Source organism: Vanacampus margaritifer, chromosome 8 (assembly GCF_051991255.1).
Source record: "Vanacampus margaritifer isolate UIUO_Vmar chromosome 8, RoL_Vmar_1.0, whole genome shotgun sequence".
Classification (NCBI taxonomy): Eukaryota; Metazoa; Chordata; class Actinopteri; order Syngnathiformes; family Syngnathidae; genus Vanacampus; species Vanacampus margaritifer.
The window spans coordinates 20,578,893-20,599,204 of NC_135439.1; the positions used below are offsets into that span (position 1 = coordinate 20,578,893).

The 20,312-nt window shown below is 40.8% G+C and overlaps 1 protein-coding gene across 4 annotated transcripts; it reads left to right on the plus strand.

Moving 5' to 3' along the window:
- Positions 1-4,120: 4,120 nt before the first annotated feature.
- pfkfb4a (6-phosphofructo-2-kinase/fructose-2,6-biphosphatase 4a) lies at positions 4,121-19,760 on the plus strand. 4 transcript variants are annotated; one of them, XM_077573643.1, is made up of 14 exons: positions 4,121-4,329; positions 10,281-10,397; positions 10,474-10,570; positions 10,638-10,704; positions 10,796-10,870; positions 13,044-13,100; positions 13,189-13,310; positions 13,851-14,058; positions 14,174-14,320; positions 14,427-14,531; positions 15,556-15,685; positions 15,991-16,053; positions 16,163-16,227; positions 18,018-18,705. In XM_077573643.1, exons 1-14 carry the CDS (start codon positions 4,275-4,277, stop codon positions 18,075-18,077), a joined length of 1,368 nt encoding a protein of 455 aa, XP_077429769.1. In that variant the 5' UTR covers positions 4,121-4,274; the 3' UTR covers positions 18,078-18,705. The 4 variants fall into 4 exon arrangements, with proteins under 4 accessions (XP_077429769.1, XP_077429768.1, XP_077429767.1 ...); XM_077573642.1 differs by lacking the exons at positions 4,121-4,329; positions 18,018-18,705 and adding exons at positions 8,461-8,741; positions 19,032-19,760; XM_077573641.1 differs by lacking the exon at positions 4,121-4,329 and adding an exon at positions 8,461-8,741.
- The last annotated feature ends 552 nt before the right edge of the window (positions 19,761-20,312 follow it).

The following is a 20,312-nucleotide window of genomic DNA, read 5'->3' on the forward strand; positions in this document are numbered from 1 at the left end:
TCTTACCTAGTTAAATGAAAAAGCCGGCGAGCCGAGCCATTGGAGCCAAAAGTCAAGCAGCACGCAAAATTGTCGCCTAGGAGCGATGTCATGATCGCAAGGTGCTTTTCTATTGGCTGCTGCTAAATGACGTCACTTCTGTGTGACACACTTTCAAGGGTCCTTATTCCGGTTAAATAAATCTACTTAAAATCACATTTAAAATCATCCCCAAAGGCTCATGTGTCATGTATGGGTTCTGTTTTCCTTGTGTGTCTCCCTTGGTCTTGTCCAAGTGTAATCCTGCCCTTCCTCATGTGAACCAATCAGTGCCCTCAGCCACTTGTGTCTTGCCCCAAGTGCGTCTTGTTGTGTCATTAGCGTCTGTGTAGTTAGTCTCCTGTCTCCCCCCTGTCTGTGTGGGTTCATTGTCTTTTCCCCATGTCATGCTGCTCGTTTTTGCCTTGTTGGCCCCCCATGTTTTGGTTTATCTTGTAATTTGGAAGACCGCCTTTTTTCATAGAAATTAAAATCCCCTTTTTTTGCATCATCAACTGCATCCTTGCCCGGCTGTTTTTGCTCCCTGCATCTGGGTCCTCCACCAAACCTCAACCTTCCTGACATCATGCATTAAATAATTACCAAACACTAAAACAAAGGAAATTTTCACTATAATTTTAGTTTGTTTAGTAAATATAAAATGTACTTTCAGTTGTTTTTTGAATTTCAGTTTTAGTTTGTTCGTTAGTTTTCGTTAACTAAAATAACCTTAGTTGCTAAGCATGCTTTGCAGTTTTAAATTTGTACTACATAAATAACATTTGGCTGTAATTGACTAGAATTAATGAAAACAGAAAAAAAAGTATTGTAATGATTGAATTTTATGCTTGATTAATGATCAATTGAGGCTCAGAAGAGATTATTATGTGTTGTGTAAAAAAAAAAAACTGAGATAAAATAACAGTGCAGTAAAACAAGTCATGCAAGTCACATCCTGGAAAATGTCTCTTCCTGCATGTGAACAAGCAACTGCTGATATATACAGTAGGTATAAAGGTAGGTAGGTACTGTATATAGGTAGTCTTCCATTTGGTAAATGTAACACTCTAAATTCTTTGTCTTTTTGTTTTTTCTGAGAGAGCTCAGTATTGTTCATTCGGTAACTTTATCGATTCGACATGTCATCATCATTGCTCTCTCTCTCTTTTTTTCTTTTTTTTTGTATGTGCGTGAGAAAGTGCGGGTGTGCATATGTGCGTGTGAGTGTGTGCTCATTAATTCACCTAAAACCTAATAAAAATCCCATACCATTCAACTAAACCGAATACTTCAGAATCCCACTAGGAAGGATCAAAGAAAAGAAAGAAAAGTGAAATCCAGCACCGATCAGACATCACCTACTACCTACCGAGTTACCAACCAGAATCTTTCACCAACACCTGAAACATCTAAATTCCAACAAATTAGGGAGAACTCAAGAGACCAAAGGAGAGACTGAGGAAAGGAAGGAAGGATAGATGAAGCAGAGTGAGATCCACAGACATCAGCCTCCACCGATTCAGCGACCACAGGACGAAGCAGATTGTGTTTGAATTTCGGTAGATGCTGGTGTGGTGGAGCTGGCATGCATGAAAACCTCCACTAAAGCGGGGAGCCGTCGACCAACCAGGACAGAGCAAGCACAACCCCCCAGGGCCCCCCAGGCCGCGGCAGCGCCAAGGCACAATCCCTGGGCCCCGTAGGGGCCACCAGCCGGAGAGCAAACCCAGGAGCCAGGAGCGCCCCCCCCACCCTAACATGGCCCGCGCCCCAAGCCCAATGCAGCAGAACGGGGCACGGTAGGCCCACCAGGCACCCCACCAGCACCCCCCCCCACACACACACACACAGCCACCCATCCCCCCCACCCCCCAACAAGCTGCCACCCCACCGACGATATATATATATATATCTATGCCTCACAGTTTGTTTGTTTTTTGAAGATCTGGGTTCCATTTTTGTTTGCATGTTTTTCCCGTGCTTGCGTGGGTTTAATCGGAGTACTCCAGCTTCCTACCACATTCCAAAAACATGTTAGGTTAATTGAAGACTCTAAATTGTCCACAAAAGTGAACGTGAGTGTGAATGGCTATTGTTTATACACGACCAGGGTGTTCATCGTCTCTCACCAAAATCAACTGTATCTCAGTCACCCTAATGGATAAATGGCCTTTCAGTGAATTGTGTGTATTATTGTATACTGTTGATGCTTCCTGTAGTGCTTGTCCTCATTAGGTTTATGGCTAGAAGCTGGACAATGGTCCAAAATAAACAAGCCAGTCAACTTGTGAAAGAAACAAATGAAGGTTTTGGAGTGTATAGTCAGGAATTGAATCTGATTGAAATGCCGCGGCATGACCTCAAAAAGGCCCTTCATGCTCCAAAACCATCCAGTGTTGCTGAATTAAAGCAATTCTGCAAGGAAGAGTGGGCCAAAATATTTCCACAAGATATGAAAGACACTTTGCCAGTTGTAGAAAACCAGTTGATTTGAATTATTGTTGCTGAAGGTGGCTCAACCAGACATTTGGTTTAGGGGAAAAGTACTTTTTCACACCAGGCAGTTTTGAATAGGGATGTAACAATAACGGCAATATCGTGATATTGCGATATTAAAACCGGCACAATATATCGTCTTCGTCATGTCTCGTGATTAAAAGCAGCACATCTGTTAAATAAGTCGGGTTGATTTCCATTTGTGCAGTTCTAGCACCTTCTGGTGGCTAGTTTTTTAGTGCAGTTAAATTTTCACAAGGCATGTTTTGGCCACGCTAATGGTCAGATAAAGGGGAAAGTAATGTGCTTGTGAACAGAGCCAATATTTGTAGTAACTCAATGTTTTTATAATATTTTTCATAGCTGTAATGTACAAAAACACAATATTTTGTGTGTGTGTGGCCTTGTTGTTGTTACATAGTGGGGCCAACATTCTGGAATTTCACAGAGTTGTGGGGCCCACCCGTCCATGTAGGGCCATTTTGCTGGCCCCCCAAGTTTAGACATTTTGCTGGGCCCCACAAGCTTAGACCTCTTTTTGGGGTCAAGGCTTGGTTTTAGAGTTTAGGTTTGAATCGGGTTATGGTTGAGGTTAGGGTAAGGAATAGGGGTAGGAAATCATTTTTGATGGTTGGGGTTAGGGGAAGGAGCTAGGAAATGCATTATGTCAATGAGATGGCCCCACAAAGATAATAAAACAAACCTGTGTGTGTGTGTTTCATATGGGCTCTTTTTCTTTTGTTTACAATATTGTGACCTTTTTTGTATCGCCAACCTCCCCACAATATCGTGATAATTATCGTATCGTGACCTTCATATCGGGATAATATCGTATTGTGATGTTTGGATATCGTTACATCCCTAGTTTTTAATAGTTTTTTTCCCTCTCCCTTAATAAATAAAATTAAATTACCATTTAAGGGCTTCATTGATTGAACTCAATTTGTATTGAATTGATTGTTGAGACAAAACGCAAGACGCAAATTGGTGGCCAGACAGACAATCAGGTACAAACAATACAGACAAACAACCAATCACATCTGTGGAATATTTAGCAGCTTTAATTAACCTAAAGTGTTTTAGGGATGTGGAAGGAAGCTGGAAAATATTAATAACAGAGTTAAATGACTCACGCTTTGCAAGTGTCACTAAACACTGAGCATAAGATCCATATCCTAACTAGGTTGTCACTAGTAGGTCACTAGTAGGACAACTACATGTCACTATTGAGGACAATCTGCACTAGTTGACAACTGCATGTTACTCGTGATATAAAATTCTACTAGTTCTGGCACTTCATTATTAGTATCTGGACTTTAAGCTTCATATCAAAGATATAATGCTCAATAAGTGATCTTTCCGTATTGTGAGAGTTTGTTTGTATTTGTGTGTGTGTGCGTGTGCGCGCGTGTGTGTGCGTGTGTGTGTGCGTGTGTGTGTGTGTGTGTGTGTGTGTACAATACACTGTTTCCTGTCGTGCACGTATCTATATTTAACTATCACTGTCATGGGAACTGTCACTCCTTAGTGGGGACACTTCCTTGAAGCCTGTGGGAGGGTGTGTAGGTGTGTATTGTGTATTGTGGGAGGTTGCAAAGGGGGGCAGGTACTCATGCTACCTAATTCCGTCCAGTTTTGTAGCAAGCCTAGCTTCCCGCTTCACACACTCGGCGTGTGCGTGTGTGTGTGTGAGCGTGTGTTCCCAGTAATAAGCAAAGCATCAGTGCGGCGCTTGGCTCGGGTCTCCATCCATACGGTCCATGATGAGAGGCTGCTGCGGCCGATCCAAGCCGGCACAGAACCAGGGCAGCGCGGGTAAGAAGGCTTCCGCTTCTCGTTGTTGTCTTGGGCTGTAATGCTGCGGTCTAAACGTGGGACAGAGTCGCGCGAGGGAGACGTAAACAAGAGTGAACGTGCTGCCTCTGCGCTGGCACTGTCACCGGGACCTTTACCCTACATAACAACAACAACCTCCCAACGCTGCTTTTTGCGTTGCGCACGCGCTGCTTTGCAAAATGCTTTATATTTTAATACATACATTTGACAATGCGTGTAACTGTCGGTGAAATGTCACCATATCATCAGTCGATTGCTTATTTTGACGTTCGCCATGCTGATGTAGCGCTTCTTGTTCATTTTGATGGCTCATTGAATGCGTAGCTATAGCAAACAGTTCATGTAGCCTACTGTGTAACATAACGTGCATTTTTAAGCGGAGATGCGTGTGTGGCGATCGTCTGTTTTCATTACCAGTAGGGACTGGAGGAACTGATCCCGATTATTTAGTCCATCTTGGGCTAAACGCTGTTAGCTGCTGGAAGGAGGGGCAATCCAATAAAGGGGACCTCGTTTTACGGCGGAGTTTACGCTCATACGGCGGCAAGATCATCCAAATTTGTATATCAACTGTGCCGATTGCAGTAATAAAATCAGACTCAAGTACGTGTATGAAAACCAGTGCTAGGCTACGCATGTGAAACTATCAAATTCAAATGATGAAAACAGTACGGCGGTAACTGAACCTTGATTTGTGTCGCGTGTGGAAGTATTATTGCGCCGCTGCACAAAATAGTTCAATGGGGGCCGAATACAAACCCATACGAACCCCAGTTAAGTGCTGTAATTACGCTGAGTTCTTTATTGTGCACCTGAATGGCTAGCATTATCAAAATGTGCTTGAGTGTAGAAACATTTGTGTAAAGGTCAGTTTGAGTTTATAAGACATTGTAATGAATGTATAGGCTGCTAATAATTTATAAGTTATTCTAATTATGACTGAATAAAGATATATTTTTTTCCACAATAAAAAAATAGTTGTTATATAGTATATGTACACTAGGCTATATTAGCCTATATGCTAAGGTGGGCAAGAGTTGGTGTGCTGACACACATTTGAGTCCACTGACAGTTTGTGGGAATTAAAGGAGCTATTTAATTGAAAAACCATGTTATCACATCATATGTATGTCACATACCCTGTTGTCCTCTGATGTAAGTTTAATATAACCAGGCAATTAAAACATGCCAACAAACTGTGCTGTTACAATCGAAAGAGGCTTTTATCAACAACAAAGATGAAAATTCTGTATTGTTCCTGTAAACAAAACAGTAGTTGTAGTGCAAAAGACAGAGTAAACAATAATGAATGGGACTTGTGTCAATGGCTTGGGGACTTGCATTGTGTTATGCTGAAAGGCAGGCACGTCATATTCAATCAAAAATAGTGATAGGACTTTGGCCCGAGTTATTTCTGGGTTGATTTGCTGATAACGTTAATGATATACAAGTTGGCACCACATGCAGTGTGTGAGGAAAAAGTGCAATGCTGCCATCTAACGGATATTGTTTGACATGGGCTACTCCACTACTGTGTTAAGTAGGCTATAACAAAACAAAACAAAACAAAACAAAACAGGTAAAGCCAGATTACTGGCTCACAATAATGTCAGTATTTTTACATCATGTGATTGGTCGGTCAGAACGAGGCTCGTTACAGTCAACTTTGACTAGCTGAACACGTCAGTAGCGATCTGCACACAGTAATTCATTTAATAATCATCATCTCTGGTGAGTATTAATTAGGCCATTTAAATATTTATCTTTTGTCACATTATTAGAGTAATATTTTATTATTGACGTGGCACAGCTGTTTGTTGATAGATTTTTTTTTATGGTATTGACAATGCCAAACTTCTGGGCATTTCTGATATTTCTGGAATGCAACGCAATGCAAACACTTCCAGCGGTGAAAACAAACGACATATTGCATTTCCTTTGCCTGTGACTAGCATGCAAACCAGGCAGATTGTTATACTAGTTGACGTTTCAATTTTGAAATCAAAGTAATCCTCCCAAATCAAATTCCAATGATCCAAAGTCCAGTGCTTTTCAATAGATGGAGAGGATCATTTCACCGCCATTTTGACTTGTGACGTAAAATTGGAATAGCCAATTGATGGTTTCCATGGTGGCGTGATGTTATTTAGAGGTGGATGAAGTTCTAAATCACAGGGCTGGACTGGCCATCTGGCATACAGCGCAGATGCCTAGTGGGTCAGTGTCTTTTGGGGCAAATGCGGTGCCATTTAATTATCATTTTCCTGAATTTCACCTCAACAGACTGGCCCGCAATTAGAGGGAGCAACCGATTAATCAATTTCCAATATAGATAGCAAACTAAACCAATCAATATCAGTGGCAGAGCTACGTGGTAGCCATGTCCATCCATTTATCTTTGTAACCGCTTATTATTCACAAGGGTCGCGGCCATGTTTGGTCAGAAATTGGGCTGGGCCAGGCCGGCAGGCCTAAGTCAAACTGCCAGGGCCATTTTTTTTGTGTCAGTCCAGTCCTGGTAAATACCCACTGAAGGCCGAGGTACCAAACTTCAGGCACGCCACTGTAGGATATAGTGTGATAGATAGCTAATTCCACTACATATTTGTTAGATTATAAGGCAAACAAAGCAAGTTTATCTGTATAGCACCGTGCCGTTCATACACAAGGAAACTCCTTAGTGCTTCACAGAGGCAGTCTGTAAACATTGAACTGAGGCAATCGGACTCCTATTGTTGGTTGAAGATGTACCAACTGCCGCCGTAGCATCGTGCTTTGGGGTGTTTTTTTTTTACTTCGTCTGAGACTGGAGACAATGTGCAAGGGATTATTCAACAGTGAGTGTTAGCACAAGATTTTAGGCTTCAACAGATTGAAAGGGGACTGGAGAACTGAACCATTCTTTCTTTCTGTGTATATGTTAATTATCAACGGATGCTACAGCTGCTTGTTTACTTTGAAACCTAGCATGAAGCAGACGTGTGTGACGTCATGCATGTCGTGATCATGACATCTCTGATCCTCTGATAAAAGGAAACTGAATCTCTCCTATTTTATCTATGACCACTTCTAACAACAAAGCGCATGTAGGAATGGAAATTGTTTTTGTTGCTTCTTTTTTATGATTGTATTATTGTTAATGTTTTATGTCATGTTTTCTGTAAAGTGCTTTGTTAAAGCTGTTGTGCAAGCACTATTTAAATAAAAAGTTAAGACAATCCTATAACATCTGGTATGTATTTGGGGTAAATCTAGTGCTTCTCAATTATTTTTTTCTATCAGGCCCCCCAGAGTTAACACGCCTTGCTCTCTAAAATTGAGAGCATCAACTGTAGTGGATATGCAATTATTCTTTATTCTACTAAAGCAAAAAAAAAAAAAAGAGTTCCCTGTGGTAATTCTGAACACATTCGCATCCACAGTACAGAAATAGGAAGTTGCAGCCCTGTCCACAGAAACAGTGTGCACTGTGTACACTTGTAAAACCAGATTATATCAGTTGTTGTTTTTTGCTTACTCATTTGCAAAGAGTAAAAAATCAATCAATCAATCAATAAATAAATAATATAGGTTATAGGTCACAACGGTGGAAAAAAGTTTTGAAGTGATTTATCTTGGTCTTCATTTCATTATACTGTATCACAAAACACAGCTTTTGTAGACTTTTCTGTATCCGCTGTATTTGTAGAGGAAAATAAATTAAAAACAAGAAAAACTATTAAAAGTGATAAACCGCGACATGAAACCAAGATAAGTAAAAAAATAAAAATAAAAAAAAGGGGGAAAGAAACACTAAAATTATCAAATGAAAAATAACTGGAAAATAAAAGAGGGTAAAATAATATTTTTGATTTATTAAAAAGATAGTAAAAGTTGTCAGGCAAAATATGAATGTTCATTCATTGTTCTTTTATTTCAGGCAGCTATCACAATCAAAATATATCAATGTAATTGACAATTTGACTGTTTCAGTCTGAGTGTAAAATAAATAAATGAATAAAGTCGTCGTCATCGTCTGTGTCGCTGTGACGTGTTTTACGGTTAAGCGTAAAAAAAAGTGCCTGCGCATGCATTATGGTCATTACGACCAAACGTCGGTCTCCTGCCAGGCGACATTGCACGTGACGTAACATAGCGCGATTGAGTGGGAGGCTGACGGAGACAGCGGCTGCATCCTCGTCTAGCTATCACGATGAAACCTCGGTCACCTTCGGAGCAGCATCACGGGAAAAGACCTCGCTTCCCCCCCGCGGCGGCCTCCACGTCGCCGCAAGACGCTATGGAGGACACCACGCCGCCGAATCCCCGGGAACTCACCCAAAACCCCCTCAAGAAAATTTGGATGCCGTGTAAAAATGGCCTTCCCGAGAGACACATTTCTCAAAGGAAGGGTGCGTATGGCGACGGCGTGGTTCTGACATGTCATTATTCCACTCCTGTGCTACTCGTTTGCATAACTTGTTTGCTTTTAACGCCCTGCGTTAAAGCAGTCGAACCTGCTTTGATTCCCGTGATGTGCTGCTAGCTTAAACCGTTAGCGCGAGTGCTTGCTGCTAATGCGGTCCTCTTGCACCTCACGTCACACTTTGAATGGGCCGAGCAGAAAGGAGCACACTGTACTACTCTGCGTGTCGTCGTGTGTAATGCGGACTGGACGCTCAACCCTGTGCCAAGCAACCGACGAGATGTGGCGCTAATACGGGGGTCCGCGTTTTACGACTGAGTTACGAGCGACGCAACGGAACGCCACTGAACAATTTACTCGCGTCGCGCAGTGTACGTATGGACCATCTTTAACTTTTAAGTTGCCAGGTAAGCGTGTATGAACCATCACAGCAATGGACACAAACACTTGTGACACACGCTAGAGCAGGGGCGTAGTTATGCATATGGCAACCCATTTGTGCATTTATGCTTGCCCATTAGTTTTCATTCATAATTCAGCGCACTAGTGGGATAGTAAATGCTCAAAAGGCTTGCCATAAAGAAGCACAACTATTCGAAGATTCTACTTGTTAACATCTAAGGCTTGACTACTAGAGAGCAGATGCCAACTTGTGCAATGATTTTCTTAAGTAGTTCATGTAGTTGTCCTACTAGTAGGTCAAAGTTGTCCTACTACTAGTGTGCTGAAATGCAATACAGTAGTGGTGAGGGAAAAAAATAATGAAACATTCTACTACTGTGGTTGTTGCACAACTAACATAACTCGATAAATCCAAATTGTATTTTTCATTTTGCTCCATTGGAACGCAGTAATGTAATTAAATGCATTTTTCAGAAACTCTGAATTAAATGAAATTGCTTTCTTGTTCAAAAGATGATTAATGATGTAATCTGATGGAAAACAAAAAGAATGTCAAGTGTTCAATATAGAATGAAGGTGAAGTGGACCCAAATGGCCAGCATAGAGCTCAACTCAGGCAGTTAACCATACAGTCAATTCCCATGTACCTATTGAGAAAAAGCGAAGCATTATGGGGAGAGTCTTTTCTGCTGCTTAAACTGGAGACATGAAAGTTTGTGTTCCTATGGTCAACAAGTAGAGCTGTCATTTCCAACAGCCTTTCAATGCGTCCTGGTGAAATAAGCAAAGGATGCGTGATCATCATTTTAAACCCGGTCCGGAGATAGAAAAATATCTTCTATCTTGCGCTGGAGTTGAAGCAATGAAATGTCTGACAGACATCAAAACAGAGACGCTATTTGGCCACTCTGCCCTCTGATACAGCCATCTGTGCAAACACTGGCCCAGTTAGGCAACTGACTCGTAATGATGTGAATGTGTAAAAGCGCTGTTTCACAATGCGTGACGCCAACACATTCTTCACAGGGATCACGGTATTGAGATGATCCACCATGATCTAATAATAAAATAATATGAATGATGTAATAAGATAATCAAGCCTGTCATCTCTCTTCTTTTGCAGTATGTATGACCAACTGTCCTACCCTGATAGTGACGGTGGGCCTTCCTGCTAGGGGGAAGACCTACATCTCCAAGAAGTTGACCCGCTATCTCAACTGGATAGGGGTTCCCACCAGAGGTAACACCTTGTCACTTTTTCATGATTTGAAGACTTCTTTAAAGATTAATGGGAGCAATCCTTCTGTGTTCTCCAGAGTTCAATGTAGGACAATACAGGAGAGAGTGTGTGAAGATCTATAAGTCCTTTGAGTTCTTCCGTCCAGATAATGAGGAAGGGTTAAAGATCAGAAGGTAAGAGTCTGTAATCATTGTGAAGTCGTTGATGCTGATCGCTGGGTTTTATGTCTGATCTTTGCAGACAATGCGCGTCGGCAGCTTTAAACGATGTGCGACAGTACCTCACAGAAGAAGGAGGCCAAGTTGCGGTAGGTCCCATGTTGGGTTAGGTGTTTGATGCTGCTGAGTTAGTTCAGTGTGCAGTGCCTTCATCGTTGGTTCTCTTTTTGTGCGGTGCAGGTTTTTGATGCTACAAACACCACCAGAGAAAGGAGGGAAACCATCATCGAGTTTGCAGAACAGAATGGCTTCAAGGTAGAGTCAAGTTGTCTTGATTATAGTAGACTAAACACCAATCAGATCAGCCAGTAGTTTACGTTTTTTTCTTCTTATAGGTTGTAATGTCTTAATTTGTGAGTGTAACTCCTTTAACTCAATTGGCTGCAATTAAACAGTTTTTCAAGTTATGTAAACTATTTTTGAAACAAAGACATATGCTATTGTGAACCTTGTTTCATAACACCCTCACTGCCTTCAAAGTTATATAGTCTATGCTAAAGTCTACCACTTATATAGTGCAAGACTATACAGCAGCAGCATTCCACTTCACATCATTCTGCCAAACAGGAGTTACGATTCATAAATTTGCATGTAATAAAATTATTTTTGAAAAGCTGAACCATTAATTGTATTTGACATTGACGTAATCGTGAAAGGCTGCAATTAAAATGGCCATTAAAACGAAGTGGAAGAAGAAAAAGAGGGAGGGGGAGCAGGAACGTCACCTCTGTAACTAAAACCTGCCGCCATAAATGCACGTAATTTTGGTAAGGTTTTTTTTTTTGTCTCATGAAACCTTGAGACAAGTGTCCAACATGTTTAATCGATTTGATCTTGGTTTTAAAACAACACTTCACAGTTGTGAGTTATGACTTTTCGGCTGCCGTAGTGTCGCGCGTTTTGTAAACTGAGTGTACACGCAAGTATGCGGCAGCGGTTGATAAATTTGAGTTGTCCTATGTTTTGAGGCTAAATAGGTACGTGGCCATATGTTGTGTCGTCCGATTTCACAAATGAAAATTAGGACAGATGAAATAATTATTGCTCGTCATTTAGGAGCCGCCACAGCCTCTTTTAATGTAAATGTATTGTAGTGTTGGTGAAGTAATCAGGCCAAGCGACGAACAAACAACTCCTTAATGACAATTTGCAAGTAAACGTCGTCCGTAACCACGCCAGAACACAACAGCTCCGGACGCGCTTAGCATACCAAAACAAAAGTATGTGGTTGCGTTCACGGACCGTCCAGACCATGGGAAACTACGCAACCCGCGACCCACCCACAACGATAGCTATAGAATGCTAGTGGTTTTTGAAATCAAATCGGAAAATGTTATGTGATATAATCGGGTATAATTTTACTTTGCCTACACTTTAGCATGTGTGAGTTTACTGACTGGAGATAGTATTTATTTTTTATTTTTTATATATATATTGAATTTATTTATTGATAAATACAGTTTTTAAAAAGTGCAGTGTTTACAATACCATGTTTCATGTAACATGAGAAGTGGGTATGTTGAAGTGGTAAATTGTAACTAACTAATTGTAGTAGAGGGGAAAAAAACTGATATAATGGCTTCATTTGCTTTTATTTTAAGATCCTGTAATCTATAATAGATCTGATATTGTTCATTATAATTAACTTTTTGTTGGGTAAAAAAATTATTGAAAAGAACCTTGAAAAAAAATAATTGCATATGATATTGCAATCGAAATTTTTTTGGGGGGGGTGGGGAATTGCAATTAGATTATTTTTCATAATCGTTCAGCCCTAGTTCCAACAGTCATCAGTACACAAATATACCAAATAAATAAACAAACTATTTAAATAGATATCTTGCTCCATTTTGTGATCGGGTTGGTGATCTTTTTTTTTTTTTAATTCGCTGATTGTGATCGGCCCTAAAAATCTTGATCTGGTAAAGCCTACTTAAAGGGGAAGTCAACCCAAAAAATGTTTTTACGATAACATTCTGATTCCAATTGCGTTCGTCAAATATGAATTCAGCAGCAAAATTTACCTGTCCATCTCAGGAGGCAGCCATTTTGGCACTTGCTGTTGAGTGAAAATCACATCACAGTTGCTCAGGAAACGACCAATCACAGCTCACCTGTTTTCTGAGTTTGGTCATGTGAGATTAGCGAGCTGAGCCATGATTGGTTGTTACTTGAGCCCTGAGCAACTGTGATGTTGTTTTTACTCGACTGCAAGTGGCAAAATGGCTGCCCCCAGAGATGGATAAAAACAGGTGGATTTTGCCGCCTAATTCATATTTGCCAACCACAAAATTGATCAAAATGCCCTGCTTAGACTAGTGTGGGCACATAGAACATATTATTTTTAACTTTCATAACAAGTTGTTGCATGCTTTTGTGATTGCTTTCGCTAAGGACTGTTAAAAGTGTGCTTGCATGTTTTCTTCAGGTGTTCTTTGTGGAATCTGTGTGTGAAGACCCAGATGTAATCCAGGAGAACATTGTGGTGAGCATGTAAATGTGTATATCAGATTACATCAAACCCAAATGAGCAAATGTCAGTTGTGCTCATTGTTTTCTGTGGTTCTGTTTAGCAAGTGAAGCTGGGCAGCCCTGATTACACCAACTGCAACACTGAAGAGGCGGTGGAAGACTTTATGAAGAGGATCAAGTGTTATGAAAACTCTTATGAGACCCTGGATGAGGTCTTGGACAGGTGAGAGTGAGACTGAGTCAAATAATGGTGTATCAAGCATTTATCAAACCGTATCATACCAATACCACCAGACATTATTATTGACATTACAGCATTAATGCTTTGTGAATAAATAGTATTCTGAGTGTAGTTGAGATTAAATGGCAGATCAAACGTAACATTTCACAATATACATCAATAAAAATGTATACCTTTGAAATTGACCCTACAGCTGTTGATTTCCATAGTCATAAGACCCAAGATGGGAGAGAATTGAGACATTCCAATCGTCTCTTTCTAAACTCATCAGCAAAAATGAGGCTGATCTTGAAATACTTCCTGCTTTCATCTTTCAAATTTAGTGTTGCACGATATAGTGCTGCCATCTAGTGCCCAAATGTTGAATTACACCCCCAACATATGAGTAAGAACTGGACAAAATACCGCGAAATACACTGGTCCGAAAACCCGAAACCCGCGATGGAGTGTTGTTTACTCTACTGTTGTATATAAACAAGCATAATGGGACACTCCGCATGATTCTTACTGCTCTCCGCTCAGGGATCTCTCCTACATCAAAATCATGGATGTAGGTCAGCGCTATTTGGTCAACCGGGTATTGGATCACATCCAGAGTCGGATCGTCTACTATCTCATGAACATCCACATCACGCCTCGCTCCATCTACTTGTGTCGCCATGGAGAGAGTGAGCTCAATGTGAAGGGTTGCATCGGAGGAGACTCGGGTCTGACACCGAGAGGCAAAGAGGTACGGAAGACATGGCCGCCAAAGTGTGGCTTCAGCATACATGATAGGGGAAGTCAAAATCTTCACCATCCTCTTCCCATGTGTCAACTTTTTAATCTTGTTCTCCTGTTTGCAGTTTGCTAAGAAGCTGGGCCAGTTCATCCAGGCTCAGGGCATCAGTGACCTGAAGGTGTGGACCAGTCAAATGAAGAGAACCATCCAGACCGCCGAAGCTCTCAGCGTGCCCTACGAACAGTGGAAGGTCCTCAACGAGATTGACGCCGTGAGTGCTGAGCTCAAGCTCAAATGATCGCCCGCCATCTTTTTCTGCTCTCATCACGCACTCTGTGCGGAGTGTTGATCAGTGCGTGTGTTTGGTGCCACTTCAGGGTGTGTGTGAGGAGATGATGTATGAGGAGATTCAAGATAACTACCCTCTGGAATTTGCACTGCGGGACCAGGACAAGTACCGTTACCGCTACCCTAAAGGAGAGGTCAGTCACGTAATGGAAGGTGTTTGACAAACACGACATTCATGGATGGAGACATAAATGATGGGATATGTGCTTTAGGCTTACACTAAAATAAAGGCAAATGAACCATGAATTTATATGTTAGATATTATTTAGCTCCCTCAGTTAGAGTTGTTAACTTAAAGGGGAAGTCAACCCAAAACAATAATGTGTTCTATGCAACCCCACTAGTCTAAATATGGTAATCTGGTTAATATTGTCAGTGGAATATGAGTTAAGCAGCAAATTCAGCCATTTTTATCCATCTCATGGGGCGGCCATTTTGCCGCTTTCTGTCGACTGAAGATGACATCAATGTTGCTCGGGTCTCGGGTAACAACCAATCACAGCGCAGCTTCAGAAAACAGGTGAGCTGTGATTGGTCGTTGCCTGAGCCCTGAGCAACATTGATGTCATTTTCAGGCAACAGTGAGTGGCAAAATGGTCGCCCCCTGAAATGGATAAAAAATGGCTAGGGTTTGCTTCATAACTCCTATTCCACAAATGTAATATTAATCATAATATAATGTTTAGACTAGTGAGGTCACATGTAACATATTATTGTCAAGTAATGTTTAAGGTTGACTTTCTCTTTAACACGTTGAGTTGCAGTTTTGAACATCCCAAAATTATACCAAACAAGTGTGGCATAAACATAAATCAGTAAATTACAATCTAGATCAGATTACAACAATAATGTAAACATACTTGTGGCTTTATCACTTCAACTTGTCATGTTTCATGAAACAATACTATGTATTTTACTGTTTGTATAAATTGCTCAATATGTTTAAGAATATGTTTATTGTTTTGGTCATGGTTCAAGTTAAGAAATGCATACATTGTGTGGTGTCATAGTTTTGTCCCTCCTAATAAGTGAATAGAATCAGTTGAGACTGACCTACATGTGCTCCATCTGTATTGTCAGTGGTAGACATTTACAATTTACACTTGACTCCAATCAATAGCATCTTGGCATACATGTCATTGTTTGTTGTTGACTCAGTCCTACGAGGACCTGGTGCAGCGCCTGGAACCCGTCATCATGGAGTTGGAGAGGCAGGAGAACGTGCTGGTCATCTGCCACCAGGCCGTCATGCGCTGCCTACTGGCTTACTTCCTGGACAAGACGGCGGGTGAGTCTTTGAGACGAAACCACTCGATGGCCTCTTGTAGAAAGACGTGCATCACTGCTGATAATTGCACTGATGAACCACAGTGAGTTTTTGGGAGGGACATTTTATGTATCAAGAGTACTTAGTGGTATCGTTGATGTGACAACTCAAGATTTGAGTACTCGCACTGGTATCCATCTGAAGAAAAAAAAGTGGTATCAAACATCCCTATACTCCGCTATACTATGAGCCCAAAACATTTGAACTATGATCCTGCTGTTGGTTGTGGTAGTCCCATGATTGTGTTCGTAATTGCATTTCCACAGAGGAGCTGCCCTACCTGAAGTGCCCGCTGCACACCGTGTTGAAGCTCACTCCAGTGGCGTACGGTAGGATGCTTTATTTTTTTGATTTTGTGTGTGCCTAAAGTGTACATACACAATAATAGTGTAAACTGTGACGGGCGCTCTTCTGACAAGTCTGGCCTCCTTTGAACAGGCTGTAAGGTGGAGTCCATCGGCCTCAATATCGATGCTGTCAACACGCACAGAGAGAAACCAGAGGTGTGTGCAATCATTCATACACAAACACACACACACACACCACTCGACCCACATTAAGTGCAAGGAAACTGGACAAAACCGGACAGCTTCAGGCGCTGAACATGATGCTGCAACATGATTATTTTTCAACATTTGGCATAGTAATCAGGTTACATAAATCTGAACTCCCCCCTCGTACCCTTCACACTTTTGTCGCAACACAAACGACAATTACAAAGTGTGTCTGGATTAGAAATAGGATTTTATGGTTTTTATAAGGACGATGACAATTATTAGAAGTCAAGCAGGCCGATACTCGATACTTGAAGCCGATATTCATTTCCACTTAAGAGGGGTTGGGGGTGGGATATTATGGCGTCAAGTAAAAAAAAAAAAAATACAAATACCAATCTTGACTTTATTGTAATGTCTTAAAGCGGAAGCCCCAAACCCCCCCCCCCATGTATGTTCTATGTAGCCCCACTAGTCTAAATACAGTATTCTGGTTAATATTGCATTAGTGAAATATGAGTGAAGCAGCAAAATCCAGCAGTTTTTATCAATATCAGAAGGCGGCTATTTTGCCTATAAGTGAAAATGACATCACAATTTCTTAGGTTTCAGGTAACAACCAATCACAGCTCAGTTTCATAAAACAGTTGAGCTGTGATTGGTCATTGCCTGAGCCCTGAGCAACTGTGATGTCATCTACAGTCGACAGCAAGTGGCAAAATGGCCGCCGCCTGAGATGGATAAAAACGGCTGGATTTTGCTGCATAACTCCTATTCCACAAATGTAATATTAATCAGAATGTCATGTTTAGACGAGTGAGGTCAGATACAACATATTTTTAAGAATAGTGTTGTTCCGATACCGTTTTTTGGGCCCCGATTCCGATACCCAGCTTTGCAGTATCGGCTGATGCCGATACCATACCCATACTGAAGTTTTTTTTCTTCTCAACATGAAAAAGCTGTCCTGCCATTGGTTCAGAGCATTCAAGATCCAATAAGATATGTTAGCTGGGCATGAAGTGAACATGTCATACATCAGTGAATGTCATGCATGAGCAAGACACAAGATGCTGCATCCAAAATCCTATACTAGCATCAGAATTAATGGTATCGGCATATTACTTGTTAGTACTCACCGATACTTTGTTTTAATGCAGTATCGGGGCCTCTGCCGATACCAGTATCGGTATTGGAACAGCACTAGTTAAGAAAGGTTTACGGTTGACTTCCCCTTTAAAGCATGTTTATTAAACAAATTTTCTGACCTTTCAAAATGTATGTATGTATGGCTTTGTTTTAATGTCGAACAAAAACTAATGGTTCAGAAGGTTCCCACTATCAGCAGCATCTCAGTAATAGTTCCCTGAGATGAAAATGGGCTTTAGATTAACTTTTTATCCGCCGTCAGATAATAATAAAAAAATAATAATGCTGAATCCGATATTCGTCAAAATGCCCAATATTGGTGTCCCTAGTCTGAATAAAACTTGATTTCCAACAAATACAACCTGGCCTAATGAAATGTTATATAGATTCCTGACTGAACATGAGAAATTAGATGCAGGTCAAATTTTACATTACAAATAAAATGTTGACCATTTTGATAGCTGACGAGCATGTAGCCTGAAGATCACTGAATAAAGAGAGTTGTACCCGAGCGTCCCCTGCTGATGAAAATACTGTTTGTCGAACAAGGTGGACTCATGGCTTGCTAACTTGACAGTTGTAATATCATCCCACGTTGTTTTGATCCCTCCACATTTGTGTGTGTGCTTTCCCCCTTCCTCGTGGAACAGAACGTAGAGGTGTCTCGGATGTCCGAGGAGGCTCTGCTAACAGTGCCAGCTCACCAATGAGGCAGTGCCCCTCCCCAGAGCTTCCTTTAGCCCTCATTGCGCACCTCGCCGTAACCCTTGTGATGCACACACTGCACCTACCAACTTCTTTGCTGTCCATCTTCCTTCCTCTCATACTATTCCTCTCCAACGTCGCCTGCGCTTTCTGCACTCGTATAAATGTTCGTTAGTGGAAGATGTGATTGATGATGCTGATAGCTGACTGGAATCCAGTTCATTCTTGATTATTTGTAATAATATGACACGGACTTCGTGTCATGCACATTCTCCCTTTTTTGGAGAACTAATGAAAAGATGTGTGGATGTGAGGCTCCCAAATGTGAAGCAACAAGACGAAATACGTCGCCCTACGAAGTTTCTTTGTTTTCCCCTAATGATTGAACTAATGTAATTGTGTTACTTTTTTTTACACATTTCTTGTACTTTTGCAACATTGCACAACTTTAATTTGTCACCAAAATGTGTAGGATGTCTCAACTCATTCATACGAGAGTAAAAATCATGGAAGTATGTTAACTTTTATTTGACACTGTGTATGTTTTTTTGTCCTCAAATCACTGACACTAATGAAGCAGACATTTCTATTAACTGTTTCTAAATAAACTTCTTTCACTCAGCATTGCTCCAAGCTCACTCTCTCGTCAAAGTCATTTCTTAATACTTTATTCAACATTTGTTATTCACACAGATCTGACATGTAGAATATTTCCACTTAACCGGCAGTGCAAATGGATTCATTCATTCTTCAACCTGAATTGAATACTCACTATTGTTGGGAATGTTTTTTGTCAAGTTAAAAATGGACAAAACCAATTATTTCAGAACTCAAGCCATTGTAGTAAGGAATAAAACAAACAGCAGAACAACAGAAAAGATGGTCTCAATTGCAGCAGACATGCGTGCGTCCGTTATAGGTCGATAAGAGCTCTGACACTGCTGCGTTGCTCTTTCCAGAACGTGAACGTCCATCGAACAACAGAGGACGCCCTGCAGACCGTCCCTGCTCACCTCTGACACTGCTGCGTGCGGCCCCCAGTGAGCCTCGCGTTTCCCTTGTGGTGCCCTATTGTCGCGTTCCCGCTCTCCTTTTCCTGTTCGCGCGTCAGGCTGAAGTGCCTCCTCTGATGCATAAACACCTCTGTAGCTCTTAGATAGGATTTGAAGGAATTCATTGATTTTGGAAGTTTTGCACCTTGTGGTCACATTTGCCCCAGCATGGTATCAGTGTGTCCATATGATTGTGCTTAGGTGCAGTAGTTTATTAAGTACTGTATTTTTATTATTATCAAAATGAGTCCCATCCAAAGATCATTTACTTCATATTTGAATCGCTTACATGTACAATCATTGTTTTTGTGATTGTGTCCTCAGTGTTTTTGTGCAATTTGAAGGTTTCTAACCTACTTAACCTGGAAGAAAAAGCTTTTATCTTTGCAAATGACATGACGGGAATCATATTAAGAACAACAATCACTCACCTCGGTTGTTTCCACTAACTTGTCTTTTATGGCTCGCCTCAAGCAGATGTACTGTCATTTGCAAATTCTGATATTCCATTAGGATGGACAATTGTGATGAGTGCGTGTGTGTGAGTGGGTTAATATGAAAAGAAAAAAAAGTTCAGGTAGGGTTGTGATTGTGATTCCATTGAAGTTCAATAAAAATGTTATTTTTACACACTGATCAATGTTACCAGTACTTCTGATTTATATTGGGCTTTTTATATCGCATTACTGCGATGTTTAGTGACAGGTTATTGGAATTTTTTCCCCTCCAGCCTATTCATTGATCAAACCATTTCTAGCACCTCCCCATGAAGATTTATCTGTACACTCTGGCTAATATTTGTGTAGGACATTGACACCAGAAGGCTGTTTTTACATCATAATTCCTTCTGATGTTTTTATCCCAAACAAATTTCATTCCACACCCACGGCCATTTAACTTATGACCCTCATATGTTTAAACATCTTTTTACCAGAGTGACACCCTGACATAATGTATTTCAATATAATGCAGGCTAGTGTCAGGCTGAACACACTTCACTTGAAATTAGAGCGCTAACAAAAATGCTGCTTTAACAATGAGAATTTAAACAAAAAAATGCACTGCCAACATAGTACTGTATATTCATTTAACAATGTTTAGTAAAAGGTGTGTACTGCATCATACTGACCTGAGCTGTTCATATTTTCCTCTATCATGTAGCCAAAAGAGTAAACAAATAAATTACAG